Source organism: Trachurus japonicus, chromosome 10 (genome assembly GCF_045865225.1).
Source record: "Trachurus japonicus isolate A0001 chromosome 10, Traja_1.0".
NCBI classification, from domain to species: Eukaryota; Metazoa; Chordata; class Actinopteri; order Carangiformes; family Carangidae; genus Trachurus; species Trachurus japonicus.
Genome location: NC_140916.1, coordinates 21,783,601 through 21,800,617, shown reverse-complemented (window position 1 = coordinate 21,800,617; position 17,017 = coordinate 21,783,601). Strand labels below are relative to the sequence as shown.

The following is a 17,017-nucleotide window of genomic DNA, read 5'->3' as shown; positions in this document are numbered from 1 at the left end:
TATATCAATAAATTGTGACATTCAATGTCAAGCTTTCTTATTTCTCTTTGCATGCATTTTTTATGGTGTCAGCAAGTTAAAGTGTTCAACTACTAACAAGTGTTAGTAGTTGAACTCTTTAGAAGAAAAAATAATGCCATTATGTGCATTCATAACCGATTTTCAAAGATCTAGTAGATTTGTAATATCACAGAAAAAGAGAAAGATAAACAAGAATGGGAGGTAAAACATGTAAAATAATTTAATAAATAAAATATCCAGGGGTTTGGTGGGTGTAAACATTTGACATACATTATGATACAAAATAAAAGCCAGTCCATCTCCACTACAGAACTTCATGACATTAAATGATCTCCACAAAAACCTCACACTACAGCATTATACTAAGGCATACAGTATGTATGGTGTATCTCAATGTAACACAGAGTTGTTCTGACATACAAAAATAAAAAGATGACTTGCTTGAATTAGCAAATGGCACTAACATAAGAGCTGGCTGGCATGCATGACCCCTATGATGGTGACCTACAGGAAAAAAGTAGAAAGCGCACTTTTCAGTTACATACTTGATACAACGTAGTCTTTTCATTGTATTCCCCTTAAATTAGTGTTTATTTCCGTCTCTCTCCATGCTAATAATTTCACATATTCATTAAGGAGAATCACTAAGGCTACAGCGTGTGCTCAGATTAATTTACTTGAAAATGTGCCCTACTGTACAGAATTCAGCTCTAATGTGTTTGCACCAGCAGGGGCCATTAAACATGAATTTGTCACAGCAGTAAATCAGTAAAGCAGAGGTTAAGACTGATTATGTGTGATGCTCATCAAAAAAAAACACTTGTGTTTAATACACTCAGCATATTTCAGAAGATATTTTGATAGTTTCTTTGTGTACAATTCTACTTTCAGCATCCCATCAAAGCTTCAACTCCTTTCAGATGTGTGGTCCTTCTAAAACCAGGGAGGGAAATGCATTTATGAACGATTTGCTGCTTAAAGAAGTGATGCTGAAACGAACGAGCTAAATGCAGACAGAGGATGCTGCCACTGAAATGTGTTACCAAGCAACATTAAAAAGTCTTACATCATTATACAAATAACAGGTCCTCTTGGCCAAGAGGTCTTAATCCTACTACGAGTGCTCGCCAAACAACAGCTTCTTCAAATTAATAAAACCTTGTCAGCTATACAGTGCATTCAGATAATCTATTGAATAAAGATCAACAATAACTTTTGGACTCAACTAATGACTTCAATTCGTAAGGGAACGTGAAAGTTGCAGTCGACTTGTGTAGCCCTCCTTGACGCCGTCTTTACTGCAGAAGGGATTCGATCACAGCTTCTGGCTTTGCAGATCTTTTCCTGTGTGGAGATGGGTGCACGATAAATGTTATCAACGGTTTCAGAGAGCTTCCAGCCTTCTCGTTTCTCAGAATAACAGAATACCATGATAACAGCAAATTTCACCATGCTAACGTATCATTATCGACATGATGTATATAGACTAGTTATACAGCAAGGCAAAACAGCTACGACCAACTTGTGTTTACTCATGAGTATTTGATGTTGTCTAACTTAAGCACAGATGACGCTCAAATGCTTTGAAATGGCAAGGGGTTAAAATGAGCAGATAATAAGGTATAAATATTGCAGCAGAATTTTTTTTTTTTTCCACTTTTCAGGAAAATACCCCATTCACACTTAGTCATCTGCGTTGTCATGTGGCAAAACAAAGAGATCTGACATGACATGGAAACTAAGCTGTAAATGCCATCAGTCTCTACAAGACATGTTTATCATTTATCCTCACATGCGTAACTATGCTAATGAATAGTTTGTGGAAGTGGGCATTTACAAGAATGTGTTCTGTAACAATGACAGTGGCATTGAAACTACACTGAAATCAGCCATCTGATCACCTATCACATAAGAAGAAGCCGCAACAAAAGGGCAAGTGTGACGTCAGAGTCATCAATATATCTGTTTATTGCCAGCTTGTCTGCTAAACTGTTGTCTTGGTGAGTAAACAGTGCCTAACTGCCCAGGTAACTGTTAATATCTGAGAATTATCAAACAGTTTCTGGTGCAGACCCACCATCATGTGGACTGAGGGAGGGCTGACCCAGTTTTGCATGTAGCCCAGGAAACCAAGATTGATTCAATCAGCTTTGTGAACTGATCAACACAGACACATATGAGTCTGAGTGTTAACCCAAGTGCATCAAATCATTTGAAATGACAAATATAAAATTAGGTCAAAAACTCTTGAGGAGCTACATGGTGGATTGTTGCACCAGCAACACTCAACAGGATATGCAGTTTCATGCTGTATAGAAAGTAACTTACCTTCGCCCGGTCTTGGGTCGGCCACTCTTGCTACTTTTAGAAGTTCTTGGTCTCTCTAGTTTCATTAGCGACTGCCGCATGCTCTCCTCTGTGTAGGCCAGATACACATGGGATAGATCCACCTCAAATGGCTGCAGGAGGCATAGACAGAGGAAAGATGTCAATAATACTGTGTTAAGGAGAAACAACAGAAAAACACAAGCTGTTAAATAAAAACTCACATCTTTTTCTTTTTTGTCCGGAGCAGGTGTCTGCTTTCTCATGTTGTTGCCAGTGTATGCCACACATTTCTGAAAGATAGCACAGAAAGATTAAAAAAACAATTGAGAGGTAAACCTCAGCTTCGTTTGTACCTTTAACATTAATGTGGAAACAACAGTGTTTGCATGAGTTGTGCTTAATGAGCTCACCAGCTGCCATTCTCCAATGTCTTCATTCCAATGTACATAATTTTCAATCATCTCCTATATAACAAAACATGAGAGAAAATATTAAACTAAGAACAAGAACAGACAGTCAATGATGTACATCATCCCAAACTGTTAATTTCACCCCGCTGCAGAGCTGCAGTGTCAGCAAGTTCATGCAGTGTGCAACTATGACAGGAAAAGCAAAAGCATCATTTTGACCCTGTGCCAATTGCATGCAATGGCTGCAAGAAAACCATTTGTTTTTCTGTAGCTGTTGTTTGCTTTTATGTATATTATTTACATTTCAATCCTCATTCTCTGTGTACCATCGATTCTGTCCTGCTGCAAGTGCATCTAAATCAGATCCTCATTTTTGTACATGATACTATCTGAGAAAACACAAAATATTTATGCATTGTGGGCCAAGAGGTAATCCTTCCATTATTATATTTTATCTTTTGTATGCCTCTTCCTTGTGCACAAATCTGTATCTGCAAAGGTGTGTCTCTGCACATAGGGAGGAAACAACTGAGATTATAATTATAATGCTGAAAATCAGACAGAACTATAGTGCTGCACATACACAAATGTAAACATCCCAACACACCTGGTATTCTTGGGGAATGAAATTGTCTATGATGAGCATCTGGAGCCTGAGCTCTCGGCTCAGCTGGCGGATGTTTTCCAGGAGGCCTTCAATCTCTCTGTGGTGCTCTTGCTGTAGATCAGCCATCTAACACACATAACAAAACAAAACCACAGTTTCCATTATCAGTTTCTTCTCTTCACCTCACTATCAAAACTGCACAATACAGATACAGACTGGTTTCAGGAAATTATCAGATCTAATGAGAAAATATACCATATAGTCAAGGTATTCTTTGCTTCAGCAGTCTTGGTGTATATATGATTGTAAATGTGCTCTACTGTATGACTGCCCTTAGATATATATTTATAAAACGGAAAGGTGAAATCCGGCGATCTGATTGGTTGTTAACCGTGGTATAATGAGCATATACATATATATGACAGGATCATGTAAATGATCACTCTCACTGTTATGCTGTTCTTACTTCTGATTTGGCAGCCATCAGCATGGTCCACACTTTCTTCAGCTTCTTGGTCTTTCCTTGAGCCTCCTCCTGCAGGCTAGTGTACTTCTCTTCTATATCCAGACGTTCTTGCTGTTTTGAGAGGGAGAGGTTTTCAGTGTTTGTGAAGAAGGAACTTCCTGCAAGCAAACTATGGTCTGTGGTAGTGACTTATGGCCTATATGGATTGATGAAAGGTAGAAGTCATTTAATTTCATACATATTTGAAAAATCCTGATGTGTCAATCTTTTAAAAAGGACACAGATCCTCTTCACTTTTCATAAAATATGGAAGTTAAAGAGTGAGCATGAGACTTATTTAAAGGAGTCATCACGTGGTTTTTTACATATCCAATCCCCCTTAAATTGCTTTGAATCAATTCTTAAAACTTATTGGAAACATTTAAAAAAATAAATAAATAAACATAGAGCCTGTTCTGACACTTTTTCATACGGCAACTTTCTCTCGTGAGAGTAAGCCCGATGTTTTGACTGGTCCGGATGTTCATTGTACAGGGTATATACAGGAATCTTGAAGTTAATTCTAAAACCTTTTTAAGACTTTTTCAAGACCTTCTCAATATTTTTCAGTACCTCACCGCCGCTTCAAGCTGTAACCATTTACATCAGTGAACTGAACAGTTCTAGTTTGTGATAAAGACTATAGACCACTATGATACAACAGTATTCAAAATAGGCTAGGATAATAAATAAAAGGCTAAGTTTATAATAAAAAAAAACAAAAAACCATTGCTACACTCTCAAAAAACCAAAACAACAATCTTCTTTTCTTTTTTATGTACCGGTTCATCTTTGTTTTTTAATAAAATAAATAAATTCACACACTTTCACAATGTTTTTTAGAACTCAAACTCTTGGACAGCTAATTCAGAAAAAATACCTTCAAAATTTAAGACTTTATAAAGTCGTGAAAAGACTTTTTAATACTTTTTAAGGGTCTTAATTTTCCCAAAATTGATTTATCACCTTTTAATACTTTTCAAGACCCCGCGGATACCCTGTTGTATTAATACGTAATGAGGCGCGCATCGATTGGACGCAGGCAGGACAGAGCCGGAGTGGTGGCTGGCCCAGTGGGCTACATGCAGGCACTGCGGTATTGAAAACCGAAACTGCATACAATGCTGCTCTCTGTCATGTACCGTAACCATGTTATAGGCTATAACTTAATAAAATAAAACAAAATTGAAGCGGTTCATTGTAAAACATGTATTAATTGATGCAAATGTGGTGATTTCTGTACGTAGGCTACACAGCACCGGGGCAGAGCTACTGCTCTGTGTGAAGCTTCACTTTTCATTTAAAGGAGCTTGAGGCAAGATCAAGGAATAAAACTCATTAGCGATACAACGGCGGTAGCGGCCGTCAAGGTTACTGCAGCCATCAGCCAAGCTGGTGCGGGAGCGCGCATCAACTCTCCACAGCAGTGAAGCTGATGATGTGACAGTGACACTGTGGCTGAATTGGAAACGGCATAACGTTACTCTACCAGTGTTTTCCATTAATCAGCCGCCACAGTTTCGTTTGGGTCCGCCGCAGCAGTCTCTCACAGAAAAAAAGAACAGCTTTCACTATCTCTCATCTCTGCCAGTCAGCCCCTCTACCTGCTGTCTCTCTCACGACACACACACGCGCACACACACACGCGCGCGCGCGCGCACGCGCGCTTGGCTGTTAATAAACAGTAAATGCGCCGTGCCGCGCTCATTGTACAGTGCTCAATTTACCGCGACACCCGGAGGTTGACTGCCCAGGCATCAGGTCAGCACACCGGCCGCCGCCGCCGCCGCCGCCTCTGTGAGCTGCTGGTGCCGTTCGGCTGCTCTGCACTCCTCCGAACACGTCGGAGAATTTCCTTACAGGCGTTGTTTGGATAAAGTGACCACGGATGAATCAATCGCCTCATTGTAAAACTATTTATTTATTTATTTATTTATTGAAGTAGCCTAAATATGGTGATTTTTGTACGTACAGAGCCCCAAGGCCGCTGCGCTGCTCACACACACCTGAAGCTTCACTTTTCATTCAAATGAACTAATGCGACTGCCACTGTTAGATTTCATCAATGAGACCAGCATTTATCTCCTAAAAACAATTCAACCAGCCGGCAGAAAACCTCTAAAAACCTGTGGGGAAGTTACTCGGCTCGTTTTCTTCCCTGGAAGGAGGAGGACAGAGGCTGCCCGGCCGATGAGCTCAGCTCCCCGGCTGCAGCCTCTGTGACGAGCCGCTGCTGCCGCTCGTGTGTGGCTCTGCACTCCTCCGAAAAATGTCGGAGCAAATCTACTTACAGACGTTATTTGGATAAACTGACAACAGATTGGGAATCTAAACTGTCACTTTCTCGCATGGAAAAATATTAAAATGTAATAAAGTGACGTTATTTTTAATTTCTCTACTCGCGGGGCGGTGTTTAGCTCAGTTGGTAGAGCACCCGCCCCATGTGTTGAGGCTGTAGTCCTCGCTGCAGGCGGCCCCGGTTCGAGTCCCGCGTCGGACGGCCCTATCCTGCATGTCATTCCCCCCATCTCTGCCTCCCATTTCCTGTCACACTCTCAACTGTCCTATCAAATAAAGGCATGAAAAGCCAAAAAATATACTTAAAAAAAATAATAATAATAATAATTTCTCTACTCGCTGCTCACATAACTGTTCAGGCTGCAAGACATCTACCGGCTGCCACTGGTCGCAAGCGGTGGAAAGCTGTCGAGGACGCGCATGCAGCGTCATTTGACGTCACATCCGCGGACAGCGAGGGAAATTCGGACCCAGAATTGCAGCGCATTTTGCAGCACACAGCCTGTTCAAGGCAACAGAGAGATACGCGAGTGGGCTCATTCTTTTTGGTTTTGAACGCTTCATCGCCCATTAGCAGTAAAAAACTTAAAACGCATGTGCATTTCTTCACAAATCTTGCCTCATGAACCTTTAAACAAAACTAATATGACTGCCACAATGTTAGATTTCATCAATGAGACCAACATTTATCTCCTAAAAAAAATTAACCAGTCGGCGGTAAACCTCTACAAACCTGCGGGAAGTAAATTAATGATCGTTTCCTCCCGCGGCACGACGACATAGGCAGGCGGGTTGCTGACGAGCCGCTCATCCGCTCCTCTGGTGCTCGCTGCAGCTCGCTGGAGCTTCACTTCACCCAACTCGGAGCAAACTTCTAAACAGCCGTCGTTTGGATAAACTAACCACATATTCGGGATGTAAACCCTTACCTTCTCGCATGAAAAATTATTAAAACTTAATTAAGTGACGAAATAACAGCGCTACAGTGGGAAATAAAACAATAAGTAATGGCGGCGCGGCGAAAATCGGGGTGAGAGTTGTGTTTATGAAAGCAGGCTCCTATGGTGACGTCACCATAGGACAGAGTCCTGCACGGGTCCAATTTTGGAAACCCGCGCCCGCCCGACCCGTTGGTTTTTAAGCCCGTGTCCCGACCCGTCATCCGTGATTATTTCTGAATACAACCCGGATCCGACCCGCCCGTCAATATTAAGACCCGCTGCCCGTTAGATCGTCGTCATCACCGGCGATAACGGGGGTACAGCCGTGACAGGCTAAACTCCAGGGAAAGCTGTGAGCGGTCACACGAGCGGCCAAAGATCGTTTATTTACATCAAGATGCTGCTCTGTTGTTGCCGTGAGTGATAAAAAAAATTATTTGCTACGCTGGTTCATGCAGCTGCGCGTGAGTTTTCCTCTGTAGGCCTACACATACACCCGCGTACCCACCCGCGTTCATTTGAGTTCCGCCCGTGCCCGACCCGTGAATTTTCACAAGACAGCTTATCCACCCGTTGAACACCGTTTTTGCGGGGTACCCATGCAGGACTCTGCCATAGGAGCAGAGTCAAAATCTCGTAATTTTGAGGTGTGCAGCCTCATGAGCTACTCTGGCTTAAACAAAGAGCCCAAACGAAAAAACTCAGCCACTTTCAAACCCCAGGTTTTCAGGCAAGTTTCCACTTTATATGTTTTAACAAGGAAAAATGCGATTTCCGGGTGATGACTCCTTTAACACCTATGATGCAGCCATTTCAGATAAATTCAAATTAGTGTCAACCTTTATGTGGATTGTGGTTTCTGATATCATATCCTGTAATCCTTTAGAGAGGAGGGCTGATGTTCCATGTGTGGGTGAGGATGCATTCAATTAATTGTGTACGTGAAAAACAGAGACTGCATGCAATTTGCGGACAATAAAGTTGAAGTTGAAGGAGATGTAAAGATTTTATACATGACCCATTGAGGGAAGCACTAGATAGTTTTTTTTTTGGCATCATGGCAACCATCATCTCCATTTACCTCTTTCTCCTCTAGTTCCCTCCGCAGCTGCTCTGCTCTCCTGCGGCGTTCCTCAAGTTCGTTGTTAGACTCCTGCAGGAGCTTCTCCTGCTCCTCAGCCTTGGCCAAGAGGTCCACCCCACCCACGATCACCTTCTTCTCTAAGGCTGACAGCTTCTCCAGCAGAAGGTGGTGCTCCTGCCTAAGGGGTAGTGGTAGATCAGGTATTAAAATGAGTGGCACTACTTAAGGAGGTAGGGTAATCAGGACAATCACTCATTTACTTAAGGTATTTAAACAATGAGAGAAGATATTACAAGTTATTTCATTTCCAACACTGTGAAGGTTTTCATCCAAAAACACGTCGTTTTCTTTGTGGACTCACTGGGCTTTGAGCAGGTCCTTCTCCCTCTTCTCCAGTTCAGCTCTTGCCTTGTTCCTCTCTTCCTCTTCCATGTCCAACTTAGCCTCCAGAGCCTTTCGTTCCTCTTCAATCTTTGCCTGCATTTCTACCATCTTGTCTGGAGAAACCTTCTTCCTCCCTTATGAGAGATAGAGCGGGAACCATAGTCACTTAAATGCACAGATTGTTTTAGCTGTGCCTTCTCATGCCAAGCACTTGTCAGCATATAGGTTAGAATGATTGAAATGCAGATTAAGTTATTTTAAACTGAGGGTTTTAATCAGCATTAGTATTATTTAATCTGTGCAGTTTAGTAACAGTGAGCGCTAGTGAGATCCAGCTGCACGAAGTTCTGGCCTGCTAATGCACAGTATTAAATAATTTTTGTTAGTGTAGGCAAAACTTTGGGGGAAAAAAGGAAGCTGTCAAGATTTTCTGAATGACATGGAGGTTATGAGGATGTGGAGCATGATACCCCTGGCAGTGACATTCATATATATATATATATGTGGACAGGCGAAAGCTACCAGCAACTGTACAATAGCCTGTCATCAGATTAGTCAGAAGTTAGTCAAAAAGCTACAAAAACACATGGTGGCCATCTGGATAACTTGTGTGAGTAGTGATGCCATTGCTACCAGACAGCAGGACCATGTAGATTCTCACACCAACCTCTTTCTTCTTCAATTAAAAGGTGTATAGCAAGTCAGACAGGCGGCATTTGCACCAGGAGGAGAAAGAGAGACAAAGAGCAACACATTACAGAGTAATCTTAAAAAGTCTTACGACTCTACAAAGTGGCACACCACACATAAGAAAGGAGTGGGAAGAGACCAAACTCTGGAACTAAAGAACTGAAAATAATTCAATGCCATAGGAGAAGTGATAGTGAATAGAGATGAAGCAGGAAACAAAAATGAATCACTTCACGTGATGAAACATGAAGTAGGTGAATTGCGCCTTTGAGGAACAGCAGGTAGGACTACATAATAAAGTGAAGTGGTGTCCTCTGAACCTGAGGGGCTTGTTGTGCAGAAATTCCCTTCGTGGTCATTCAGGTCATGCATGAGGAGTAAGTAGGCAATATGTATTTGTGTCTTAAAAGTGCAGTATAATGTCAATCTTAGGAAAGGATCGGTTCAACAGTGCAACAGTCCAATGTGAATCCTCCAGGCATCTGTCCCGGGACATCTTTGAGACTGTTGCACACCAGGAACCTCTGCAATCATTCTCTTGTCTAACAAGTCTAACAATACATATTTGGGACACAGAGATTCACGAGTACGGTTGGTAACAGAGGAGGGGGAGGGGGTGTCTGGGCTGTGTCTATGAGAGCCAAGGGGTTACAGAGGGAAAATATAAAGCCCCTTTCACACATGCGGTGTAATCCATAAATTCTCTGAATTCAATTATTTGCCTGCCCCTAATGTGGAACAGCTCAGACTTCAATAAAAATAACTGACACAACTCCCTCTTCCTAAGATGCACAACGTTCTCATATTAGCAAAAAATAATAATAATATAAAATAAGCATGCTAATATAAAGTAATCATAGTAGAAACCAAATAGAAACAGACAATTAAGGGGTACAAGGAATAAATAGGGAATAATGCTTTATAATGGCAAACCCTGGGTGCAGTGTGGTTAAGGCTGCAACATACAACATCTGACCCATGTCCAACCAATCTTTGTTGCATGCCATTCCCTATGTCCCTCCTCCTGTCATCTCTCTTTCTGTGTATAAAAAGAAATCTTGTGGGGCGGCGCGTGGCGCAGTGGTTAAGGCGGCCGCCCCATGTAGAGGCTACAGTCCTCAATGCAGGCGTCCCCGATTCGAATCCCGCGTCGGGCAGACCTTTCCTGCATGTCATTCCCCCTCTCTCTGCCTCCCCCTTTCCTGTCTATCTCACTATGTGCTATCAAATAAAGGCAAAAACGCCAAAAAATATATTAAAAAATAAATAAATCTTGTAAAAAAAAAAAAAAATAAATAAAATTCAAGATTTAAGTTAGACGTTAGAACCAAGAAAGAAATCCGTATCCTTCTCTTCAAAGGAACTTCTAACAACAACAATGGGGTTTTCCAATGTTACTTAACTTTTCACACATACCTGCTGTACTATAATGAAAATTCCTTGAACCCTTCGTGAGACAGCTGTGCAACCTGTGAGACTACCTAATTAATTGTAAAAATGATGTCAACATACAAAGGAAATACTACAAATGACTTGGTCGCAGGCCACACTCGTCGTGCAGTAGGAAATCCCCCTAAAAACCACCTACATACACAGCGCTCTAAATTTCTCTAAATTTCATTCATTCCAACTGTTTACAGGATATAAACAGAATATTTGCCTATAAGCAAAACAGGAGATGAAGAGTGACAAAAAAACAAACATTTCATAACTGGCAAAATTCCCTGTTATATTTAATTTCTAATAAAATTAATAATGCACATTTCTCAAGGGCAGCTATAGTTTGTTTTAATAGCAGTGGGAAAACTAAAGTGGGTTCAAGTCTGCTTTCTAAGCATTTTGACAGCCTGTGCAATATGAGAACTGATACACTCTTCAACCTTGATGGTATATTTTGCAGCCTGACATCCTCCAACAGAGACTGAACTGATAACAAGTCTTGTGTTTTCCTGTATACGAGGGCTCAGTGTATACACCTGACTATACCACTATAGTCAACCCCCCCTCCCCCTCCCCCTCAAGAAGCTTATGCCTCTTGTCAGGCCATCATTGTAAATAAGAACTTGTTCTTAATTGATTCTGCCTGGTTAAATAAAGGTTAAAAAAAACCCCTTATATTCATTAATTAAACCAGCAATTAAATGGTTTCCATGTGTGAAAAGGGCTCAAGTTTGTGGGCAGGTGGGCTGGTAGAGCAGAGTGCTGCTCCGACTCACTATTCTGAGGTTTGTCCTCAGTGGGTGGTGGCACTGAGGAGGAGCAGGCAAATTCTGACTTATTGCTGCTGCTGCTGCTGCTGCTGTCTGGAAAAGAAACAGAGGAAGCACCATACCCACCAACTCCAGTGACAAACAGGTTGATGTAGACATGGAGAGCTAAATGTCTAAAGGCCTGACCAACCAGGCATCTGTTGGTGCACACATGCAATCAACGGATTCAGTTGTGCACCATACTCACAGAAGCACGATTATTCAGTAATAAATATTCAGACTAATTTTATATTACAGTAGTCGAAAGACGAAAGAAGAACAAATGAAGAGAAACCTGTTGAACAAGCCTGTAACATGGCCTCGCAGAAACATTAGCATCAGCATTGCAAAGCAATGTGAGGACTCTATTACTGTTGCTCATCTATTCAATAGTTTCCACTTAAAAAAGAGGAGGCTAAGGTGAGAATACCAGGGGAACTCCTATGAGAACAGTGCTATGTTCATAAAAGCCCGTTACTCATGAGTAGAGGTTAACCACTGACCTAAAAACAACTAAGCTATGATAACCAAAATGCTGACTCACATCATAATTAACATAGAGATAAGAGTTGAAACTAGATTTTAGAGATGCACGTCCAACTGTTTACTAAAACTGCATATTAATTCAGGGCGCTGTCAACAGGCATACGAGATCGTGCTAATAGATTTACAATCATTTGCTCGTTGCACACCTAAATCTTATGCGCAGTGCACAAATACGTACCTCTCCTTCTTCTGCGTCCCTCTCCTGCCTCCCCTCCTTCGTCATCGCCCTCATCCATCTCCTCCGATCCACTGCCCTCGGAGCCAGAGATCTCTTCACCTGGAGTCACACAAAACAACATCTGAAACTGAAACAGCGCTCTTCACAGTTCAACTCAAATGTATTCACCACATTTTGCCGTGTTGGTATTGGTAACAGTTTTGTAGCATTGAAATTGTAACAAAACATGAAATGCAACTGAAATCTTCACCTTCCTCCAGTTTCTTCTTCAGCTCCTCAATCTCCTTCTGAAACTGGCGCAGCAGAGCATCCTTAGGATCCTCGTTGATCCTGGCTTTGTTCTTGATGTTTTTAGCCCTATTGGCGTAGCGGAGGGTACTGATGGTTTCATCGTAGTTATAGTCTGCAGGGCCGATGTTTGCACACTGGTGGGAGATGAAATCATTCAAACATGTAGTATGGCAGAATGCTTTTGCACATTCAATTTGCATATTTATTTTTTTCTGGACTGAAGAGGATATTGTTTAGACCAGAGTTTTGGTTGTGTTTGGAAATTATCACTGTACCATCATAGTCTTAGAGTTTCCTCCCAGTGAATCCTGCAGCAGACGTGTGAGTTTGGAGTTCCTGTAGGGAACGTGTGTGCTCTTGCCATCCACCAAGGCAGAGATGACGTTACCCAGTGTGGAGAGAGAGAGATTGATCTTTGTTGCTTCCTTTAAACGCTGACCTGTGGCTCCGGTCTTGCCTTGTCTTTCTGAACCCTGTGGGGTGGGGTGGGGTGGGGGTGGGGGAGTTAGATTGATGGTGACTGAGTTATACATATCAGTCTCATCTAAATTTTCTAACTTTTTTTCTTTTTTTTTTGATGAGCAATTTCTAGCGACAGATACGTACTGCCAGGTCAACCAGATGAAGTTTTCCCATGCGCACATGCTGGTTTCCATCTACACCCTTCTCACTACACTCGATAGTGATGGTGAAGATAGCATGAGAGCGAGAGCTGTGTTCATTCATGTTTGTGGCACCAACGGACCCTAGACACAGAGAAATAACCGATTATGAAATTTGAAATGTGAGTTTTTTTAATAAATTTCATGAAATTTATGTTAAACTGATTCTATATATTATATTTTATAAATAAAGAAAAATTACAAGATTTTATTCTATGAACATCAATTGGCTAAATCCACATATTACACATAATGCAAAACTGCAAGATTTATCAGGATTACAGTTGTGATTTGGCCACATATGCTACAAGAAAATATTGAAGTTAAACACCGGTGTTTTGTGGGTATCCATTTCCTCTAAACGCTGTCAGTCGCTCTACTTACGGTTTTTGTGACCCAGTGTCATAATCCTGTCCATGTCGTCAGCGTTGTTCACAACGTAACCAGAAAGGTCTTTGATGTACACACCAACGTCTGGACGTTCTTTCACCTTTAATGTAAAAATAGAACTTGATCATAGAAAATTGTGGCCACAACAAAGATTAATCCACGTAATCTGTTTAGCCACCTTCTACAGTTTTCACATCTGGGAAGAATGACTGCAGTGCCCTTTATAACAGGTCCTCCATGACATATAGGCTATTAAGCACTGAACTCAACATCACCAGATGTTAAAAAAAAAGTTAATCTCAATTTAATCTATTTTTTTTTACTGAATTTTTTGTTGTGCATTGTCTCTGCATCTCTAAAATTTAAGCATAGAACAAAGATGATAAACAATGTGATCTAAAATCCTTCATTTGACAATATGTTTAAGACAGCACATTTACGTCATTCTTTCTACCAAAAAAAAAAAAAAATGAATCATCACCTGGAAAGACACTGAACTTCCTACGGATATGTTGCACTTGCAATTTTCTTTCCTTTCAGTTTCGGTCTACCTGTTAGGCCTACCACTTACTTTTGTGCCAGTCAATGTTATTCACTGGAATTGAACTGATTCTGTAAACTGAGGTGTAATAAACCTTTTAGTGCTTGATGGTCTCAAATTTAAATATCCTTTACCTCGAGCCTCTGCATCTGGTCCTTCCCCAACAAGTCACGCACTTCCTCATTGTAAATCTCCAGGTATGAAACACGAACCAGAAACCTGTTAACATCAATGTGAACATGAAGTCAGATGCATGTAAAACTGCAAATGACAGATGTTACTTCGGTAACACATACTAAAATTAGAACAAATAGCATAACAGATTTTGTTGATGAGCTACATCTTCATGAGTTTCAGAGGTAACAAGTATTCCTTACATGCAAATATTTTTATCTTTATATCTTAAGAAACATGAATTTCCTCACATGAATGAAATCAAATGTAAAATTTCACAAGAAATTGACTTACTTTCTAGAGGCAAACTACTTTTTCAAGTAGGAATAATAGTAAGAGTGCCATGCTGATTGCTGTACTTCAAATGTCGATTATGATGGAGTATGCAGGTGAGGAATACAAACACCAAAACCTTTATTTTTTTGGCACTCAGGTAGGCTAAACACCAAAGTGGTAATCTTTGACTATCACTGGTTGATCTTTTGAGGGGGGGGGGGGGCTTTTGTGTGGAAAGAACTGTGTTTGTTACAACTGATTACCTTGTGTCTCCTTCTGCCTTGGCAATGTGACCAAAAATATGCGCAAACGAGTTTGGGATAATCCCTCTGAGTTCTGGCACTGCTCTCACACCCTCCATGGTGAATGTCTTTCCTGTGCCAGTTTGCCCATATGCAAAAATGGTGCCTGAAATTGAGCACAGTGAAAAATCACACCATTGTCACCAGTACAGAATATGGATGTTAAAAAATAAACAAAAATAATAACCCTATTATTACCATTATCCAATCTAGGTTAGAGGCAATGAAATGTAGTATGCCTAATAAGTGCCCAACGCTGATGATTGTTGACTTTACTGCAATGGTTTATCAATAAAAAATGACTGGCAATATCACATTTAACATACCATTGTAACCCTCTAATACTGAGTCGACGATGGGACGGGCTGTGAGGTTGTAGACATCCAGCTGTTTGCTGTCTGGTCCAAACACAGTGTCAAAGGTGAAGGTCTTGGGAGGCTCGTGAGGCGTCTCCAGCTTGTTAACTGTGATGGTGCCACGGATCTCGTCCACAGCGACGGCCTGTCTGTGGCCCATCATCTTCTCCTTCTGGTTGAGGGGACGACATCTCACCACCACCTTGACATTATCACTGACCTCCGGCCTGTCAGGTTTCTCAAGCTTATTGCTCTGAAACAGAAACAAATGGGGCTCAGGAAGGGAGTTACAGTGAAAGGCAAAAGTTTGGGCACCCCTGTTCAAAATGTCTGTTAATGGGAACAGTTAAGCAAGTGGAAGATTCATTGATCTCCAAAAGGCATATGATTACACTCTTTTGCAATATTGTAAGCAATTATTGGTGTATTATTTTAGTTTTCTACAATTTTAGAGTGAAAAGGGGAAACCAAAAGAATGGAAAACCCAGATAATTGGATAACAGTTATCCCTGCAGGCCCTTTTCTTTTTCTGTCACTTTAAAATTCTAAGAGATGGAAATACATATATGTATATATTGTTTAAAATGTAAAGGAAATGTGTAATCTGTAACTTTAGGCCTTTTGGAGATCATTTCATCTTCCACTTGTTCACATTAACAGAGATTTTGACCAGGGGTGCCCAAACCTTTGCATGCCACTGTATGTCATTGAACCTGGTCACAACAGTCACCATTACCTATGAAAACCTACACTCACAGTTAACCCAGGTGAGCATCGGGGCATAGCTGGCACCTGTTGTAGGTTATAAAGCACGGATTTGCTTGCGTGCAGGTGGATAGCTCAGTCAGCCGTAGGCTACTGATACAGGAACAGCTAGCTAACGTTAACAACCACTAGGTTGCTAGGCGAGGAAACGCTTCCGTCACCTCCGTTAACCGCAGACAGATGGCTTAGATTTAATAAGAAAAACCTGTCAAAACTCCGCGTACAGAGTTTGTGGTAAAAGGCAACAAAAAAAAAACTCCTGTCGTGAATCTGTGTACATTTTTTTATGCCGTGTACTAACGGCAACTGGTAAGCTAGCGATGCTAACCGGTTAGCATCACATCAGTGCGGTCGGAGGAAGGGAGGAACCCGTCTCTCTCCAAACAAAACAAAAAAAAAATGCTAAGAGGCCTGGCGACTTACCGGCATAGTGAGAGTGCAGGAGGAGAGAGTTTATAATATATGGATAATTGCAGGGAAATATTTGTAAGGAATTCGTTCGTAAGAGGCAAGGTTATCCAAAGAATTTAAATGCCAACGCAGTGTCCATATCATCAGACGCTCACATCCGATAGCAGCTTGTTGTCAGGGCTGGTCAGCGCTGCGCATGCGTGGACTGGTGGTGGTGGTGGTGGCGGGGGTCTTCAGCTGGCTGGGCACAGACGCTGCTGCAGTAAACAATACTCAGTGACACACGTAGGGCAAAGCTGAGGAGCATCAATGCACAGTGGCACCAAGATAGAAAAAAGCTCTTTGATCAACGGTTACAGTAAAAAAAAAAAAAAAAATGTAATAGTGGTTGTAATCTTTTTTTAGGCAAAACTGTTAAAACTGGAATTAGCTTTTCAAATGTGATATCTGCTACCTGATGAATAGATAGAATGATGAAAAGTGATTAGCTTTTTCTGTCTTTTCAATTGATTAAAGAAAAAATCATTCTCAGATGTATTGATAACTGATTCTAACTGTGGTATAAAATATAATAAGGTTTTCTCTGCCTTGCTTTCTTTTGAAACTTG

At 41.2% G+C, this 17,017-nt stretch overlaps 1 protein-coding gene across 1 annotated transcript; it reads right to left on the bottom strand.

The window, feature by feature from the left end:
* Nucleotides 1–216: 216 nt before the first annotated feature.
* kif3a (kinesin family member 3A) lies at nucleotides 217–16,585 on the bottom strand. Its single transcript, XM_085790052.1, has 17 exons — nucleotides 16,422–16,585; nucleotides 15,204–15,486; nucleotides 14,839–14,983; nucleotides 14,260–14,344; nucleotides 13,579–13,684; nucleotides 13,139–13,278; nucleotides 12,808–13,005; nucleotides 12,492–12,666; nucleotides 12,242–12,340; nucleotides 8,556–8,712; nucleotides 8,192–8,372; nucleotides 3,833–3,943; nucleotides 3,367–3,492; nucleotides 2,760–2,813; nucleotides 2,571–2,639; nucleotides 2,350–2,480; nucleotides 217–1,365 (listed from the first exon to the last, which is right to left on the bottom strand). Exons 1-17 carry the CDS (start codon nucleotides 16,425–16,427, stop codon nucleotides 1,317–1,319), a joined length of 2,115 nt encoding a protein of 704 aa, XP_085646178.1. The 5' UTR covers nucleotides 16,428–16,585; the 3' UTR covers nucleotides 217–1,316.
* Between the last annotated feature and the right edge of the window lie 432 nt (nucleotides 16,586–17,017).